The sequence below is a fragment of the Diadema setosum genome, chromosome 14 (assembly GCF_964275005.1).
Source record: "Diadema setosum chromosome 14, eeDiaSeto1, whole genome shotgun sequence".
Lineage (NCBI taxonomy): Eukaryota > Metazoa > Echinodermata > Echinoidea > Diadematoida > Diadematidae > Diadema > Diadema setosum.
Window position 1 is genome coordinate 4,907,850 of NC_092698.1, and position 21,366 is coordinate 4,929,215.

Sequence of the window (21,366 nt, forward strand, 5' to 3'; positions counted from 1 at the left end):
CATACTAGATAATATATATATATATATTTTTTTTTTTTTTGATAAAAAAGATGCCTCATAATGTGAATTTCTGGTGGTTGGAAATCCATGCTCTTTTTTTGTGCATTTTTTATTTGACTGTTTCTTTGTGAGGTGAGGTGAGGAATAAAAGTTTGTCAGGCATGTCAGCATTAGATATACGCCTTCGGTGCAAGTCTCATGATTAATGCGTGAGATTTGGTAGGTGTAATTACTGTTCCATGACATTTCAGGCAGTGAGCCATAAGGCCCCAACTCACTCTCTCATGAACTCCAGAAGGGCATCTGTGGTTCTGCCTCCAGAATACTGGATGTCCTCCACTCCATTTCTGCAAAGGGTGGAAAAGAGATGGGGAAAACCATACTACAAATTAGCAAACTTGAAATCACAATTCCACACATAGAGAGCAATGACATGATACTTATAGATACCTGTGATTATTTTACATGCTATATGTTTTGCTTAGTGAGGCAGGCCTTGGATGTTGGGTACCAATTCTTCTTCTTCTTCTTCGTGTGTACTGTCCAACACCCCTTAGTAGGGGCCAACCGGACATGGGGTGCGCTGGTGTTGAAGTTGCGCAGAGAGAGAAGTGTGGGGTTTAGTTGCTTTGCTCCTGGATGTATTGTAGGGTTGCTGTTTTAAAAGAGTCCTTGCTGGCGATGTTGAAAACTTCATAATAATAATCTGGGAAATTGTTGAACATGTAAAACCAAGCTTTTGGTTTCTGTCATAGTTACATGCTTATGTCTTGCTCATATTTCACTGACTAAAATAAAGAACAAGCCTTAGTTTTAGCGTGAACCTTGCCCCACACAAATTTTTGTCCTACCCACATATATGAATCACTTGTAGCAATGACAAAACATCTCTGAAATAGGGTATGGAAAATTGTTCTGTTTCTGTCTGGAACAAACAGGTTCGACAACAATCATCTCGGAAAGGTGTAACTTGTGTTTTGTTAATACAATAAATCAAACACATAATTTTCCAAAGTAGTTGGCTCTCAGATGGAAAGCCTCCCAGTTTAAAATTAATTTCTTATAACAGCAAGGACACAGAAAAGATACCACAGAGCACATTTCAGTAACCATCAGATGGCATTATCGTGCCATCGAAAAGTGTTCAAACTACAAAGTGTCACAACTTGAGCTAGGTAAAAGATCGTGACAGCCAACAAACATGAACAAATCTACCTGCAACATCACAGCATGAATCCAAAAAGGGTAGAAATGCTAATTTTTCTGGAATGATATATTCACAGATTTCACTGTAGCAGGAAGTCCCTCCCATTTTAATCCATGAGCAGACTGCCACATAATCCCGCTGGGCTTAGCTCTTACAGGCACATTCTTTCAAAGTCCACATCAAAAGGATTTACTCGTGTGTATGGGGGCGGGAACGCATTAACTTGCCCACAAGCTCAACATTGCCATCGCTCTTGTGAAAGTTATTAATGCTCAGAGGGAAAAAGAAAAAATATCAAAAGAGCATAGAACCCTGGCCCAAATTTCTGTGACCTCGAATGACGGAGAGCAAACACTGCACAAAACCATAAACCAAGAGACTAAAAGGGAATAGCAATGCATATGAATCATATCAAACTTGGGCAAAGTAACCTTAGCTACACAAAAGCTGACTGGGTATATTTTTTAACATGGTTTATCCCACATTAGCCTATTCACATGTCAAATAGATTGATGCATGTGGATAAGGGGTGGGATTACAGCCAGGAGGATTTGAAGACCAGTAATCATCAAGAATATACTGTACATGTATTTGTATAAAAAGTTCACTGACACAAGCATACCTTTTGTTGTTGCTTTTCCCCTCCACCTACCATGTTTTACCTTTTGGGTTACTGTGATGATAGCTTTAATAGAGAAATTTCAAATCAATCATTCTTTGTATACATCTGCTGCTTTTGATTTTGCTTTTCATTTTCTTTGAAGATATATCACATAGATTGGTGCATATCAAAAATGCAGCTGTCATGGACACATTTCAGAGTTGAAAATGACTTTTGGGATAATAAGGACTTTCCATATGCAGCAATATGTTTTAATCTCAACTGTGTCTATATCTTAAATAATGAGACAGATTAAATGAATGCACATACTTACTTAAAATATTTTACTGTTGTCAATACGGCAGGGTGCATAGATGATATCCAGGGCAGATGATTATAGGAGGGAGAATGAAAGGAGGTATATAATCACAAAACTGAAGAGCTGATTGCATATATTACAGATTCAAGAGCAAACAACTCTTTAAGTTACCAGATATAATCTTTGTTGATTGCATGAAACATGTTACTTATTAAGTACATTGTATACATTGAATGGTCTGTTTGAATGCCTGACACATGAGAGAATAACAAACACAATGACATGTGATACAGAAATAAAGATATCAAGAATGAACAAATAGAGATAAACATCATCACCATTACCACCATGACTGTCATTATTACCACCATCATTATTATCACCATCACCATTACCAGTATTATCCCCAAATCACCATTATCATCACCATTACCATCATTATCACCACCACCATAAATATCATCACCATCATCATCACCATTACCATCATTATCACCATCACCACTTCTATCACCATCAGCACCATGATTGTCATCATTACCACTATCATCATCATCATCATCATCATCATAACCATCATCATTGCCATCACATCATCATCCCCACTGCCATTATCACCACCATCATTTCTATCATCACTATCACCACCACTGATATCACTGTCAACACAATTTATAAAATGGGTTCAAGAACGTAGCCAATAGGAAGCGCTGAAATGAGTCACGTGGGCTTTGATTACTTTAGTACCATTGCACTGCAATACCAGTGCGTACTCAATCAGTTGTTACAAGTGCGTCGCGCGCTACTATACGCGCTGTCAATACCTGTAAACAACTTCTAGTTCGGGCTGCGTATGCCGGCCGGCCTTTCTTGTGTGCATAGTGGCGTACGTATACAGTACTCTTATACGTACAGTACTTACATGTGCGGGATTTCCGAGTGCGACGCGCTTGACTCGACTCTCTCGAGCGAGTGCTACGTGTAGCTGACTGGACTATTGACCCACAAAGGTACATGAAAATGCTGTTAGTTTTCGACCCATTTTATAAAACAAATGATGCACAGGATTATTTCGTGGCGTTAGTGGAGACGCAGCTCACTCTCGGGTATTTACAATGTAGTGCAACATGCACTCGGCTTCGCCTCGTGCATGTTTCACAATTGTAAATACCCTCGAGTGCGCTACGCCTACACTAACGCACTCTATCCTGTGCATCATTTGTATTTATAAAATGGGTTCAAGAATGTAGCCAATAGGAAGCGCTGAAATGAGACACACCTCCTTCCTTTACTTCAGTACTATTGCACTGCCTGTAATCCTACGGTAGATTGCCAGTCGTCTGTGCGCGCGGCGGCTCCTTTGAATTGCAGTGCCTGCAATGCTAAATATGCGAAGTCAAGAGGTTAGATATCGCGATATCGATAGCCCAGCGAAACGAACGAAAAATGGCAGCCTCCAGCTCGGATCCGTTGCAGCCGCAATTTGAACTGTTAAATGACGAGGAATTGGATGAATTAATCAATGGAACTGATTCGGCGAGCACGAAGCGGTCTCTGAAATTCGGATGGCAAAGATTTGAGGCCTTTGTGAAATTTGCCAAGACTTCATTGACTGATATTTCCCGTGAAAATTTGGATCAGCTACTGTCAAAATTTTACGCTGGGGCAAGGAAGGAGGACGGCACATCGTACAGCAAACGTAGTATTCAGTCAATCAGGTATGCAGTACAGCGTCACTATCTAGAGGAACAAGATTTTGACATTTGTGACAAAAGCACATTTCCGAAAAGCAATAGAGTATACAAGGCAGTTCTTGTAAAGCTGAAGAGAGAGGGGAAGGCAGATGTTAAACACAAAGAAGCGATCTCACCTGGTGACATGGAAAAAATTCAGAATTGTGAGGACCTCAACTGCAATACACCTGCGGGGTTGCAAAACAAGGTGTTCGTAGATTTAATGATGTACTTTTGCAACCGCGGGCGAGAAAATATTCGTTCAATGAAGCCTTCAGATTTTTCCGTACAAACCGACGAGAATGGACGTCGTTACTTGAGAAAGAGAGACTGTTTAACCAAAAATCGTCGTGAAAACGAGGATGAATCATCCATGGGATTGATGTTTGAGGTTCCAACAAGTGAAAAATGCCCTCTGAAGTCTTACCTGACCTATGTATCGAAACTGAATGACAACTGCCCTTTCCTGTGGCAGAAACCGAAGTGCCTGAACAGGAAGGAGAGCCATGGTATTGTAGCTGTCCTATTGGTGTTAATACCATTGCCAACAAAATCAAGCAAATTTCTACATCGGCAGGCTGCAGTAGAATATACACGAACCATTGTGTAAGAGCAACGTGCATCAGCTCACTAGACAGCGCTGGGTTTGAGTCACGTGACATAATGTCCGTCAGCGGTCACCGTAGTGAGACTTCTCTGAAGCATTACAGCAAAACTGGTGTACAAAGGAAGAGAGAAATGAGCAGTCACTTGTCAAAAAAACTCTGTTGCACGTCAGGAACACCAGCACAGTCCAAGAAGAGCGTAGAACTTCAAAGACATGATCTTTCTGATGCCAGTGTTACTACTACTGTTCCTGGTGAAGAACATAATCGTCATGATCATGGAACAGAGTCAGAGGAAATGTCAATTTCTGTTCAGAGTTCTCAGACGCAGAGTCAGGTTCAGCAGGAGTATCGCTATCGAAGTGTGTCCATTTTACAAAACTCACCTCAAGTTCGCAATTCTAATGCACCTCACTTCCATTTCCAGAACTGCGAGGTGCACTTCCACCATAAGTAAGGCAATTGGAACTTGTACATGATTTGATGTTTGTATTAGTCTTCATTTCACTGTTCAACTTCAATTTGGTTGACGTTCACTTCACTTCGACGTTCACTTCACTTCGATGTTCACTTCACTTCGACGTCTTCACTACTTCTTCATCTTGAATTTGGTTGACGTTTACTTCACTTCGACGTTTATAGGTAAGTAAATAACTCATAGACCCATTTTATAAAACTAATGATGCACAGGATTATTTCGTGGCGTAAGTGAAGGTTCGGCGCACTCTCCAGTATTGACAATGGTGCAACATGCACTCGGCTGCGCCTCGTGCATGTTGCACCATTGTCAATACTCTCGAGTGCGCCGCACCTTCACTAATGCACTCTTTCCTGTGCATCATTAGTATAACAATACCATCATCATCATCACCAATGTCATCACCACCACCACCACCACCATCATCGCTAGTTTTATCGCTGCCATCAAAATCACAGTCTGTGGGTGACCAGATACTCCATACTTGATTTTAGTCAAGGAAAGGTGCGTTCAATACACCATGACGGACAATTTCGGGGTCATTTTTCCGTTCCTTAGCATGGCGATTATAGATTTCTTGATTGCGACATCATATTTTTAAAGAGCCAGTAGCAAGAGGAAACCATGTAGGGGGGAAGGCTGGCCCGGCTTGGATATACTCATGAATCCCCTTAACCCTAACTTACCTGGGCTATTTAGCAAGCTTGAACTCCTGGGGGGCCATTATGGCCCCCCCCCCCCCTCAGATCTCGGCCGTTAATCGCGTGATCTCCCCAAAATTTTGCATGAACATAAAACCGGATGTAATCTACAAGACTCTTAAGTTAAATTTTCAAAAAATTTGCATTTTCTATTTTCAATTAATTAATTATGCAAATGTATGCAAAAAACCTTATTTTCGTCTGTAATTGGCTTATAAAAGCTTATGGAATGCTGATTTTTGGTGTAAATATTCCTAGTGACATTCCGAACATTTATGCGTAAAAAAAAATCCAGTATCAAAACTAATTTTTTATGTTTTTTATTGTTTTATCACTTTTTTATGTATTTCCTTGTTTTTTCGAACTTTTGTTTTTGTTGTTATTTCCGCAGAATTTGTCATACACGTCTTTAGAAGCATAATTATACTAAAATAAATTTATTTCAGCCCTTAAAATCAAAAATATGAATCTTTATATGAATTAATTGAAAAAACACAATTTGTATTGACTTTGTACACAAAATCACGTTTTTGAGCAATTTTGGGGTTGACGAAAATTTTTTGAAGGGGCGTGGCTTCGGAACGGTATGCCCGGGCGCGACAAATTTGGTCTCAAAAGTTGCGCGAGACTTGAAAGTAAAAAGTCAGTGAGCGGTGCGGTCAAAAAATTTGCGCGGCGGAATGGTCGCGGAATTCGTTGAGGGGGGGGGGGGCATTATGCCCCCCCCCCCCAGGTAAGTTAGGGTTAAAATTGTGAACAGCTTTGTCTCTGATCTATGTTTAAGTACACACACAGCCAAAGAATTTCAACTGAAATCGACCATCAACGATGAGCATACGCTTCGATTCACACATTTGCTGACTGGTGCTATTTGTGGTTTTCTAACGTACCCTGGTGAGCAGTGAATAAATTAGGTCACCCATAAATCCCCATGCTATGGGGTCTTTAAGAAAGGTTTGATGCCTTGATTACATTCACTGAATATTCATTGAATTGAATATCACTATTCAGCTCAGTCAGTAAATTGCCAACATCTTTTTCAATTGAGCACCATAGTGTTAAAACAGCATATGAAAATATCAGAGTTCATGGAGCCAACCGGATATATTACAAAAAGTTTCATTAATTAACATTAAATAGTACAAAGGGTACATGTATGAAAGCCAAATACTGTACGAGCTGAAATTTTCGCGGTGGTTTTATTTTCGCGAATTTCGCGAATCGCCCTTGAACCGCGAAAATAACAAAACGCAAAAATAACAACGCGTAAATAGTTACGTTCAGTTAGAACGTCGCAACCGCGAAATTAACAACACGCGCAAATGTCCTCCAAGTAGCCATTTCGCGAAAATATCTGTATGCGAAAATTTCAGCTCGTACAGTACACAAACTCACTCGTTGGGAATCCCTTGATTTCAAATCTTGATGAGGTTAATACTGACGTGGTTGCATCAACTGCAGCAAATTTTCCTGGTAACTGGAATCAATCAGAGACATTTTATGACATGAACACTTGAGACAAATCCGAAGGCATTCTCTTCTCTTTATGCAGAGATCTCAACATGTCAATGAATATAGTAGCAAAGTAATTACATCAGCACAGTTGTTGATACATTTACAAACATATACTGATACATGGCAAACACAAAATGTGATACATCAGCACAAAAAGCCACATAATGTAGGGAAAATAATTTTTGGGTTTGGGGCAGATATGAATACGCCAGATGCAAAGCTTTAAATCAATATAAAATTATCCTGCTTAATTGCAAAGAAAAAAAAACCCAGCAACAAATCAAAGTGGAAAAACTGCAAAAGTTTAAGTGCCAAAGTCCGCTTTTATTACATGCATTTTTTCTTCTTTTCATATTCTCCGTCTTTCCACGCGTAAAGTGATGACGCACCACATATTCTGAAGAGGCAAATATCATATTTTAGTTCAAAATGGGAAAAGGGCATATACTATATGCACACTAAAACAAATCTTTAAAAAAAGATAAGAAATTTTTCATTTAAACACACACAGATTCTTACTCTTGAAGAAGGAAAAAAAGAATATGCTGAAAACACAAAAGCAGGCAGCTGTGCATCAGTTTCTGGGCCTTGAACCTTACAGTGTAAAGTAGTACACCAGTCAGAAGAAAAACAGATCAATGCTGGACTTAGATAATCATTTAGTATATGTCAGAAGAATAGCAAAGCAGTCACGCGTATTAGTTCAGCATCAGAAGGGTACAATGTAAGAAAAAATGGCAAGAAGAACAACACTGAGGAATAAAGTTATATGCTAACATTTTGACAAACCTTAATTCTGCTTTGCATGACTCAGATTTACTTTGTATGTTTCATACATCCCAACTACCACTAAATTTTTGTGTGAGGAAATCACGATTTCCACTACTCACTGAAGAATGATTACTTACATTTCGCTCTTTTGCTAATGTGGCCGCTTCTGCATATGCAGGTTTCATCCGTTTACAGTGTCCACACCCTATGAAAAGCGGATGAAGATGGGGAAAAAAATTATGTCACACACCATCTGTATAAAATGAGAGAATTCATTACAAAACTACCAAAGGCTGAGAGATGAGGAACCGTTGGCTCATTTCATAATCGACCTGGCCACAGCCTTGTGTGAAAAGAATTCTAGTACCGATATTATTCTGTGCAAACTTGTGCATATTTTCTATTTGAGCAAAAAGCTATGTGACTCGTCCTTTTCCACCCTTCCAGTTCCCCTCTGTTGTAAGCTTAATTTGTTCCCAGGTCAGGCAAGCCTTCGGTTGTAAGCCGTTTCAAGTTGTCAGAGGCAAACTTAAACACAAAGGTCAGCACGCGATTCTAGTTTGTTAAAGCAGTTAATTGTATTTATGGAATGCACAAGTTAGATACATAAAAGGGATGGTATAGTATTGGTGGAAATGAGGATCAGGCATTTTATCTTTGCAAGTTACCAAATAACCACTAACTGAATAGTACAGAGCATACCAGTATAAGAGGAATTCAAAGTTTATTTAATGAAAATCACTTTTGGAATGGCCGAGACATCCAAAAATAAAGTAAAACAAAGCGATCGTAACAAAAGGTGGGTCCCACCTTTTATTAGGATTGCACTGTTTTGGATATCTCAGCCATTTCAAAACCAATTTTCATCAAATAAACATTGAATTCCTCTTGGAATTACATGCTCTTTCATATTTCATAAGAGGTTTCTCATTATCTCACCAAAAAATGTGAGAAACCTGAAGTTTGGTCTCATCCAAAACTATATGATCCCTTTAACCCCTTCTGTACCAGGGTATCTTATGCCAATTGGCACTCAAAGCACATAAAGGTTTAATAAGGACAACACAATTGCATGTCATGCTTGACTCACAAGGTGCATAAAACATGACGAGTACTGATGGGTTGACGCCGATGAAGTGGCTGAACGACACGTCGTCCAGTTGATGGACGTTCTCGCCACCGTCCAGCTCCTCCCAGAAGTTCTCAGGGGGCGGAGGAGGGGGCTGGGCGGGGGCGGAGCCTGGATCCACCTGGTTCTGCATGAAGCGCACAAAGTCTTCCTCCTAGAGTAAATAGCAGAACGATTGAAATCAAGGATCATATAAAACTGTACCATCAACTAAACTTGAACACAACTTTCATATCCTGGGTTTTTTTTTTTAAGGGGTAGTATAGCTTTGGTTGAGAAGGGGGATTCAGATTTTAACTTTTTGCAAGATAGGTAGAACCAACTTATGAAATGTTGAAAAGCATACAATTCTAGAGTAGTTCAAAGTTTATTTGATAAAATTCAGTTTTGAAATGGCCGAGATATCCAAAATCAAAGTAGAACAAAGTGGTCCTAATAAAATATGGGTCTCACCTTTTATTAGGACGACTTTGTTTTGGGATATCTCAGCCATTTCAAAACCAATTTTATCAAATGAATTTTGAATTCCTCTTAGAATTGTATCTCTTTCCTATTTCATAAGAGGGTTCTCATTATCTCTCTACAAAGTTGGAAACCTGAAGTCCATCTCAACCAAAACTACAGCGTATACCATTCCTTTAATTCTTTACTGACTATATCATTTATCTTTATCAATCATGATACCATTTCCTGTTTTTCCTACTGATTAATTAACTACCTGCATAATATCTGAATGGTAACCAATGTCTTTCTTGCATATTGTCACAACAAATGACCACAGAAATAAATCAGTCTGCTCTTCAGCAATCTATGATAAGATAACATATCACAACAAAGATGAAGTAGTCATGCCACATTGAAGTCCCGGTATGTCACAACACACGATCTCACCTCCCTGCCACTGGCGTAATCCTGCGCAAATTTCCCGTAGTTGAAGTATTTTATCGTTGGATAGCCGCTAACTTCAAAGCTGTTACATGTCTCTTTGTCTATCGTGCAGTCAACTGCAGCAAAAGAAACCTGCAACACAGAGTTGTCATAATGTCATCACGTGCATAGTATTCAAGGTATTTGAAACATAATTACTACATAATTATGCAACACAAACAGATTAGACAAAATGTTAAACGGGCAAGACATTACAGAAAACTTTCATCGGATGGGGATGATCATACAACAAAAATTAGGCTTATACCAACCTTAAAGTTTTCCTCGATACCCTTGAAATCAAATTTGTGACAATACACAAAAATCAGCCATAATTCACCTGAGATAGTCCCTGGAAGTACAGTTAAACTCGCCTAAGTCGACATCGCATATGTCGAATAATCGCGCAAGTCGATAATTTTAAAAAGTCCCGATTTTTCCCCATTGACTTACGTGTATTAATTCATTCATAAGTCGAATTTTTTAAGTCGAATACTCGCTTAAGTCGATGAAATTCCAAGAACACTTTCACGGAAAAACCATTGAATTCACTGTGCCTAAGTCGAATAAGATTTTATTGTGTAATAAATCACTGTCAAAATCACGAGACGCCGGTTTTTGTTTACATACAGTATATACCAAAAGAAACTGCGTAAATAAACATTAACGTTTCATTAACGCAAGCGGTTTCACCTGAATCGTTAGTAACGCAAACTAACGATCGGGAAAATTAACGTTTGTAGCAACGATGAGTAACGATCCCTAGCGCAAATTAACGAGGTTTCGTTAACATTAACGATAGGTAACGCAAGAACTCACGCGAGATTTTGGTTTTGTAACGAGACCTGGTGAAAGGATGACGTAGCCCCTGCCGAGTGTAGCGATCTATGCCTTATATTTAGCGGAGTCTTTTCGCGAATCGAATCACAATTTCGCGAATGGTTAATTTGCGACCGGGGTCACCAGAAACGCACGCCGGGCCACCAAAAAAGCCGAATGTTTGCCTTCAGTTTTGGAAATGAAGCGGTAACAATCGGTTCCATAAGATGCTGAATAAATGTCAGATGTTTGCTCTTTTAATTTTGGAGATGAATAACGGTAATATTCGATTCCGTATAATACTAAAATAAATGTCGGATGTTTGCTTATACTTTTGGAATGTCAGAGATTTGATTTTGTGTTCGGAAATGAATAAGGATAAAAAAAAAAGTATCCGGAAGATGCTGAAATAAATGTCGAATGTTTGCTTTGACGTTCGGATATGAAAAATAATGATATTCAACTCCATACGATGATAAAATAAATGCCGGATGTTTACTTTTACGTTCGAAAGTAAATAACAATTACATTCAGCTCCGGAAGATGCTAAAGTAAATGTCGAATTATCCCTTTGACGTTCGGAAATGAATAACAATAATAATCAACTTCGTACGATGATGAAATAAATGTCGGATGTTTACTCTTACGTTCGAAAGTAAATAACATTAACATTCAGCTCCGGAAGATGCTAAAGTAAATGTCGAATTATCCCTTTGACGTTCGGAAATGAATAACAATAATAATCAACTTCGTACGACGATGAGATAAATGTCGGGTGTTTGCTTTTACTTTCGAAAGTAAATAGCAATAACATTCGGCTCCAGAAGATGCTAAAATAAATGTCAGATGATTGTTTTTACGTTCGGAAGTGAATAGCAGTAATATTCTTCTCCACACGATGCTAAATATCTGTCGGATGTTTGCTTTTAAATTTCGAAATGAATAACAGTAACATTTAGCTGCGTTTGATGGTAAAGTTAGTGTTTGATATTTGCTTTAACGTTCGGAAATGAATAACAATAGTATTCAACTCCGTCCGATGATAAAATGAATGTCTTATGTTTGCTTTTATGTTCGAAAGTAAATAGCAATAACATTCAGCTCCGGAAGATGCTAAAATAAATGTTGAATGTTTGCTTTGGCGTTCGGAAATGAATAACTATGGTATTCAACTCAGTACGATGATGAAATAATTGCCGAAAGTTCGCTTTTACGTTCGAAAGTAAATAGCATGTAACATTCGACTCCTGAAGATGCCAAAATAAATGTCAGATGATTCATTACACTTTCGGAAGTGGACAGCAGTAACATTCGGCTCCTTACGATCATAAAATAAATGTCGGGTGTTTGCTTTTGAATTTGGAGATCGAATAACGGTAATATTCTGCTCCGTACGATGCTAAAATAAGTAACAGATTGTTTATTTTACATTTGGAAATGATTAACGGTATCAATCGGCTCATTTAGATGATGAAATAAAAAGCGGATGTTTGCTTTCACGTTCGGAAATGAATAAGGATGATATTCAGCTCCGTAAGATCCTAGAATGAATGTCGGTTGCTTGTTTTTACATTTGAAAATGATTAACGGCAACATTCGGCTCCGGAAGGTGTTAAAATACTTGTAAATGGTGGATGATTGCTTTTACAATCAGAAATAAATAACGGTAACTTTCGGACCGAACGTAGGACCGATTTAGTTTTGCTTGTTGTTTTTTTTTTTTCTTTGTTCGGGCCACCAAAAAATAAAAGTCAATCATTTTGGGGCCCCCAAAATAAAAGTTAGTGTGGAGCCCTGGCCTGCATCAATGTGGATAAAGTGTCTTGCTGAAGGGCAAATATTGGGCACACCGCTCCAGCTCTCGGCTCCAGAGTAGACAACATACATGTACATTTTACATATGTACGTGTGGTGTAACTTTAAGTCGATTTTTTCGACTTACGTACAAGTCGAAACTCGCCTAAGTCGATGTGTTTTGCTCAGTCCCGAGAAGATCGACTTATGCGAGTTTAACTGTATACATATTTCAATAAATCAGATCATATCTCTGTAACAATTTGGCACTTCTGCTCCACGCATTTTAAGTTTGGCTCTGTAAGCACCGGTACTAATGTGTGCACGTTCCAGCTACAGTGTATATGAGTACGCTTTTTGCAAATAATATCGAGATTCCATGTCGACCTGAACGCGCACAGACTATCGTTCAAGACGTATTTGGGATAAAAATATTATTTTAAGTTTGGCTCTGTAAGCACCGGTACTAATGTGTGCACGTTCCAGCTACAGTGTATATGAGTACGCTTTTTGCAAATAATATCGAGATTCCATGTCGACCTGAACGCGCACAGACTATCGTTCAAGACGTATTTGGGATAAAAATATTGATGCCGTGATCAGTTTGAAAGAATTGGTAGATCGACTAGTCTATTCTAAGTTGTGTTTGTTTTTGTATATTTTACATTTAAACCCCAATAAGTGAAAACAGGAGTGACAAAAAATTCTAATATTTTGCAGAGGGCATGTCTCAAGTATATTCTACAAAATACAGCAAACATAATACTCACTGTATTGGTACACTTTAAAATTTGTCACCTATCTTCAGTCCAGTGACTGAAAGACAGTCAGACAGCAATGAGAGATAGTGTCACTGATCACATGGCTTGACAGAATCCACAGGAGTGGATAAAAACTTGCCCACAAAGTTAAAGGTCAACAGAAACCTAACTCCTGTTGTAGGCAAGATTTTAACCCATTCCCTCCCGAAACAAGGGGCATTCTGCACAAAGTCAACTGGACTTTCATATCCTTACAGGGAACAGGCTAACACAAACAAATAAGTACAGATACATACATCCTGATGCCATTCCTATGATGTCAATACATTTGTTATCCAAAGATAAGGATATATTTCTCTGAAGTTACCTCACAAAAAAGGATGGAACAAAACAATGTCTGTACATTGAAACTTCCACTATTTTACATATTAGGAAGAGTGTGCTATCTGCTACCTATTTCACCAGAGAAAACAATCGCACGAAAGGAATTTCATACAACACAAAAATGTAACACTTTTGCAATGCGATGAAGGCCACATGTAAAGCAAACACATGGAACTACATTGCATACTTATCACAGTAATATGAAATTTTTTTTTTTTTTTTTGATGCCTTTGAAGTTCTTGAAAGGCAAACTTATGATGCACTTCAAATAAATCTTTTCATTTGGGGAACTAGGCACAGTTTCATGTTGGTCGCAGTAGAAGTCAAAGAAGAAAGAGAATGGAAGTAACTAGAAGCCCGAGTTGCTCACTTTATTTTCGTCCTTAAATTTTTCGGCAGCTGCCATAAATTCTGGTTTTGCTTTCTTGCAGTGTCCACACCCTGAAGGGTTAAAAAAGAAAACACAAAGGGGAGATATAATAGAAGAAAATATTTACAACAATACATCAAAGAGCAACACTTGAGAAAGAGCATTATGTTTTGTTCTCAAAAAAAAAAAAAAAAAAAAAAAAAAAAAAGCCCTAATGAAACATAACTGCATTCAAAACATTGAATAATAATAAATGCCTCCGGCGACACTTCGTGGTGGAGGCATAAAAACACCTCTGAGCAACAAGTATTATTATTGCTTGCATCACAAAGTACCTCTCGTCTTCTACCACAAACAAGTCCTCTATTTCAAACATGCCTAGAATACTGCCAAAGAAAATAGATGCTGATGGATTGTAAAAACAAAGAAGTCATGAGTACTACAGTTGTCCTGATGTTAAGTCATTGAAAGACAACTCTGGAAACACTTAAAACTATGCTACATACCAGTATCGAGTGAAGAGAAAAGAGATATATTCAAAGGCTGTAAGAAGGGCCAACAGTTAAAGACTTGACCACTAGACAAAAAATTTGATGTCAAATCCAGGTCTTGTTAAAGCCTAGTTAATGACAAGATTCTAAGAAGATTGGTACACTAACATGGGGCGTAGAACATGACCAGAACATGCTTCTTCTTCTTGGTGAAAGTTTTAAAGGTGGCGTCCGTCAGGTGGTCTACATCGGACTCCATCTCACTCCAGGCCGGCTCCGGAGGGGGCGGAGGAGGGGGCTCCTGGGGGCTGAGATGTCATACAGAGAATACAGTGATTACAAAACAAAATGGTAATAACAAGAGAAAAATCATGATAATGATGATAATGACATTAACAACAACTATAGAATGGGCAGCAAAAATCCTGCAACCTACTGTATATGCCGAATATTTTGCGAAGTTCAAATTTCGCGAGTCAGGATCTATTTGCGAAATTAAAGACACGCAAAAGTATTGACTCTGATCGCAGATGTGAATGTGACATATGCATGTACTCTTCTCCGTTCAGTACAGGATTCTACGATTGCGAATTTAACCACTCGCAAAATCGTCGGGAATTCCCGATTCGCGAAAATTTAGACTCGCGAAATATATGGCATATACAGTAATAGGTTGAGAGCTATGGGTTGATTTTTTACTGGCCGCACAGTGCCTCACAGAGGACAGCCACTGTAAACATGTTATTGCGCACTTGTAAAGGTTTCTGCACTAAGCAAATGTTCGTGCACTCAATAATAGATGCCTATTGCCTAGAAAACCATGCATCCAGTACTATTACCATGCATCCAATAATTACTGGATGCATGGTTTTCGAGATTTTTGTCAATGGCAAGCCAAAAGGATATGCATCCAGTAAATTTGCCATCACGAAACATAGGCCCCTAATCGAAAAATGGATTTCTGGCAAGAAAAATGTTCCCATTCTATAACACAGATGATGCACATGTCTTTAGCCTAAGCCCACTTGGCTTCGCCTCCTGGATTAAGTATTCCATAGTTACCGTATGTAAACAATTCCTGCTGATGCACTCAGACCTGTGCATCGTTGGTATACAGTATCACGTTTCTCATCATGTGATACCAAAGAGATGAAACACAGAAATAAGACTAGAGAAGCACTCTGAGAGCGCAGACCTCCGCTAAGCATGCAGCTCATTTCTACCACTGATCTTGTTCTTCCATAGAGATATCAGTGATTTCTACCCATACGTACTTATAGCTTTGTGTGCTGAAAGTCGCCCAATTCCCACTTTAGTGCGCGCGTGCAAACCTCAAATACGCACAGCCTGTACTCCCAAGTTCATTGACCCTACCTGCCAAAATATCAAAAATCCTTCATTAATTCCCCCAAAAATTCTCGGATCACTACCAAAAGTTAATCGTTTGTTACTTGTGTCATTCTCAACCTTTCCTGCAAGTTTCATCCCAATCCGTTAACTACTTTTTGAGTTATTTTGCACACGGACAAACTAACTAACTAATGAACAAACACACAAACCAACGGTAACGAAAAACATAACCTCCTCCCTTGGCGGAGGTAATAACATTTATGTAGTTCACTTTGCTGGTGACCAGAGAGTTATATACAATTAACTTAGCATTCACTGATATTCTCTTAAGACAATTACAATGACCACAACAACAATAAAAACAACACACCAAAATAATCATAATAATAATAATAATAATGCTAGTACTATCACTTCAATTATGATTCGAGTTACACTAATACATTAGGATAGCAAAAATCTACAAAAGAAATTCATAATCGAAATACAAAGGTGATGTTAACTCTGTGAGAACTAGTTTCTGTGCATTAATATTGAATTTGACTCATTATGTCTAACCATTTAATTACGAACAATATCTACCCGGAGATATTAATCGTCTAAACTTGACACATATACAAATATGGGCATATTAAATTACACGCAAAGAGGAAAACAGAATTTGTTCCCTGTCTCTCTGCAGCCAGTAGCAGTCATAAATTTCCCTGCCACCTTGTCTGACAGTTTTATTGTATTTAATTAGGGTCAATTCTCTTTCGATAGAGGTTCCTGCCTTACTGATCAAATTTATACAGTTTCAGATGATGATAAATAAGCACCTTTTGCGTGCATTTGTCATTATAGTATTACAATTGCAGGGCATCATCTGTGAAAGAAGTGATTTTATGAGAAAGGCAAGTACATCATGTCTCTTACTCTTTTAAGTGCTCCACAATCTTATCCGCTGTTCTTTCTGAGAAATCCCACGCAAACTCTCCGTCTCTGTGGATAGGAAGAAGCAAGGCACTAAAAATATTGAGTGGTTATCAAAACAGACATTGGAAGATACGGTGCCATTCAACAATGCTATTCAAATGAATACTTACGTTGAGTGTTTCTTACTGCAATCAATTAACAAATTGTCTGACATCAACTAATAAATATGCACCAATTATTCACTGTTTTAGTAGTAGCTATGATAGAATAACAAATACGTGTTCATTCATATACATACATATTCCAGTTGGACTCAACCACCAATCTCCTGATTACAATTTGTCAGTCATTGTAATTAGTCTATCAGATGCAATAAGAAACACTTGACACAAGAATTCATTAATTTGACGAAATATACTGCTCCCGTTGCTGCAAGGGATGAGGACCAGCCATTGGCTGTCGGGCAGAAGCTTGGTAGTCTGGTGGATATGACACCTGTCTAGTAATCAGGAGATCATTGGTTGAGTCCAACCCGAGTATGTATGCCCATGATTTTTTTATCAGGGCTACGTCTTGAACACTGAATAATCAGGGCTTATTTATGTTGATGAAGGGCAATTTGTCAATCAGTTGAAATAGGATCCAATTTTGTTTGATCCATGCATGCCAATCTGTGTTGTACATTTCAGCAGTAAGAAAAAAAAAAGACAACAAACAAGTTGATATCATGCCATTTGAACACTGCTTCCACTGGCATACAAATATTTCACCAACTAAAAAATGACTGTCATTGATTGCATCCCATGGAATCCAATTTGTGGACACAGACAATGTTGAAATTCCAAACATTTCATCATAAATATGTTTGTGTGAATTTTATCCAGGAGGGAGTATTGTGTAGTTACAGGTACTGGCTTTTTGGGAGCACATCAATACCAGCCCTTGGGTATTTTACCATATATTGCCAGATGATGGCAATCAGTATAAAGATGTAGAACACGATTATACATCATGCTACCACATTGTGTTGGCACTGCAGAAAAAAAAAAAAAAATATATATATATATATATGAAGAGTTTGTTCGCAAAAACCGATAAGTCCATTTTTGAAGATTTTGAAGTACGATATCTGTCATAAAGTACAAAATAATACCTTTTAAATGATATATTGGTCACTACATATAAAGGTACATTTTTGAAGTTATGGTCAAAAGAAGCAAAAATTTTCTTATTATTCTCTTTATTTTTCTTGACCTTTAATCGCAAATATCTCCATTTGGCAAATATGGACTTATCGGTTTTTGCAAATAAACTCTTCATATATTTTGAGAACCTTCTTCAATATTCTTTGAACACTTACTGCATCTATGTCTCACCAAAAGATTGCTTCAACATTTCATGCCATTAACATTTACAGTGTGACCTGGGGTCCATTTCATGAAGGTCTTATGAGAGACTTTTCACTCAAAAACACACATATGAATGACTTCATGAAAGGGATTTTACTTCTCTTTGAAGTCTCTCATAGCTACATATGAGCGACTTTGGCCATTCTGAGATTCATGTGAGGTCTTTTATGTGACGACTTCATGAAATGACCCCAGGTAATACATATAGTTTTTGCTTTTCACACAGAAACCCCTGCCACAGAAAACCTGTCCCATGTAACCAGTATATAGTGAGTTACGATCGAAATTCACAGCAAGCTGGAGTCATACTTACTGGAAATATTTTACAGTGGGAAATCCCTTCACTTCAAATCTCTCGGCTAGAGCTCTCTCCTTTGTAGCATCAACAGCGGCCAAGACTCCTTCCAACTACTCAGCCATGCAGATAAGATGGAGACAGAGAAACATACAGACAGACAGGTAGAGATGATTAAATTGAATGAATGAATGAATGAATGAATGAATGAATGAATGAATGAATGAATGAATGAATGAATTGAATGAATTGAATGAATGCATGAATGAATGAATGAATGAATGAATGAATAAATGAATGAATGAATGAATGAATGAATGAATGAATGAATGAATAAATGAATGAATGAATGAATGAATGAATGAATGAATGAATGAATGAATGAATTGAATGAATTGAATGAATGCATGAATGAATGAATGAATAAATGAATGAATGAATGAATGAATGAATGAATTGAATGAATGAATTGAATGCATGCATGAATGAATGAATGAATGAATGAATGAATGAATGAATGAATGAATAAATGAATGAATGAATGATTACACTGATAACACTACTCATTATTTTGCCCACTGTATGCTGTGAAACTATTATTTAGAAATTAAACTTCCTGTGAAATTCAAGGAGGGCACTTGGTTTCTTGTTGTTGATTTTTTTCTGTGTGGAGTATGCATGTTAGGGAGAGAAACTATGAGTAGTTTCGATTGGCTCAAACTATGCATAGCATGTCTACAGTGTGACTGTGTGCTCAAAACTATGGGAAACTAGAATTATCACAGAAGGTGATTAATACCCCCACCCCTAGTGTTGCTTTATAGTATGTGATGTCATGGGGGCAAAGACGTTAATACCAAGTTTGTGCATTTCTCGAATTGGAAACAGAATAATTTTAGTTTACTGTACAATTACAGAGTTGACACTGAGTATAAAACTTACAGCAAATGGAAACATGCTTTCCCCCAGCATCACTACACTTAAAGACCATCATACACACCAAATTTGACCTTCATAGCTTGAATGGTTTATTTTGATAGAAAAATGAGTGGTTACCATGGCAACACATTTTCCTTAAACTAACACATTGGTGTGTTACTACACTTCTAGATCATGATAATCGTATACTAAATTTGACTTTAATTGCCTGAATGATGGAAAAGTTATTCAATCTGCAAGGTTTTGGAAAAATTGTGGTTACCATAGCAATGGTTTTTGTGACAAACACAAAATTTATGTGTTCCACATCTATACCTCAGGGCCATAATGCCTACCAAATTTGGTTTCAATTGCTTGAAAACTGTGGAAGAAGTTCACTCCACAGAAGTTAAAAAAAACAAACAAACATGCAGTTAACATGGCAACACATTGTTCGATACAAATACAAAGGACATTTTGCAAAACTACACTTAAAGAGCATCATACACACCAAATTTCACCTTCATAGATTAAATGGTTCAATTTGATACAAAAAAGAGTGGTTACCATGGCAACACATTTTTCTTATATTAACACATTGGTGTCTTGCATAACTACACCTTCCGATCATCATACATACTAAATTTGACCTTAATTGCTTGAATGATGTGGAAGTTATTCAATCCACAAGGTTTTGGTAAAGTTATGGTTACCATGGCAATGCTTTGTCTGACAAACACAAAAATTATGTGTTCCACATCTATGCCTCAAGGCCATAATGCCTACCAAATTTGATTTCAATTGCTTCAAAACTGTGGAAGTTGTTCACTCCACAGGATTTCGAAGAAAACAAGCGGTTACCATGGCAACGCTTTGTCAAGTACAAACACAAAGAGTGTCTTGCATAACTACACCTATAGATCATCATAGATACCAATTTTGAAATTGATTGCTTAAATACTATGGAAGTTATTCAATCCACAAGGTTTTGGTAAAATTATGGTTACCATGGCAACACATTGTCCGACAAACACAAAAAATATGTCTTGCACATCTATACCTCAATATCATCATTTCCCCTAAGTTTCATTCAAATTGCTTCAAAACTGTAGGAGGAGTTCGCAACGCAAGATTTTGCCACAGACCGACCGACCGACCGACCGCCCGCCCGCCTGCCCACCCACCCAACCGCCCGCCCGCCTGACCAACATCACGGTGATTCCTATATACCCCCTTCACACTATGTGTGGCGTGGGTGTAATTAATGAGAAGTAAACTATGCAAAGTTTTTCATTGTCTGACCGGGATTTTAGTCACATGATAAACACCCAAGTACAGTCGGGCCTTAGAACATTGAAATAGGGCAAATACATTCCTCACATTAATGAATATCCGGACTGCATGTACTTAATGTGACTTTCTATTCTTCGTTGCTTTATTAAAGGATTCTGCTCAAACTCACTTCCACAGTAAAGTGACTGCTATGATGAAGACTAGCAGGTGTTAACTACCAAAAACTGTAGACAACAATTGAGTGAGGTCACAAACTGCTGTCAAATCAGCACCTCTCAACTCTTCCCCCCCCCCCCCCCCATTTAAAATTGAAGATAAAACACAGGGTGTGCACACAAACATGCACAATTTTGAAAAATTGGGAACCATTAAATTCAGTGTGTCATCCATAATATCTCAAACAGTTCACTCACCCCTTCTTCTTTCAGGGTTGCTGCGGCGTCAACGTATTCTGGTTTCATTTTCTTACAGTGTCCACACCCTGGGATGCAAAATCAAGAGAGAGATATGAAATAAATGTGACCCTGCACCTCAAAACAAACAAAAAGTCGCCAGACATGAATTTTTAGTTAAGACCATAT

General features: G+C 38.0%; 1 protein-coding gene and 1 pseudogene across 1 annotated transcript in view; one reads left to right on the plus strand and one right to left on the minus strand.

Moving 5' to 3' along the window:
• The window catches only part of LOC140237402 (protein disulfide-isomerase A5-like), a 61,050-nt gene that overhangs the window by 5,862 nt on the left and 33,822 nt on the right, over positions 1-21,366 (minus strand). Inside the window, exons 12-22 of the mRNA XM_072317322.1 lie at positions 21,199-21,266; positions 18,593-18,687; positions 16,871-16,936; positions 14,774-14,913; positions 14,115-14,185; positions 9,951-10,079; positions 9,021-9,213; positions 8,068-8,135; positions 7,040-7,121; positions 2,143-2,155; positions 279-347 (exon numbers count right to left, since the gene is read on the minus strand). Coding sequence (XP_072173423.1) covers positions 279-347; positions 2,143-2,155; positions 7,040-7,121; positions 8,068-8,135; positions 9,021-9,213; positions 9,951-10,079; positions 14,115-14,185; positions 14,774-14,913; positions 16,871-16,936; positions 18,593-18,687; positions 21,199-21,266 — 994 coding nt within the window. The remainder of the gene's footprint in view (positions 1-278; positions 348-2,142; positions 2,156-7,039; positions 7,122-8,067; positions 8,136-9,020; positions 9,214-9,950; positions 10,080-14,114; positions 14,186-14,773; positions 14,914-16,870; positions 16,937-18,592; positions 18,688-21,198; positions 21,267-21,366) is intronic.
• LOC140237785 (uncharacterized) lies at positions 3,574-4,922 on the plus strand (annotated as a pseudogene).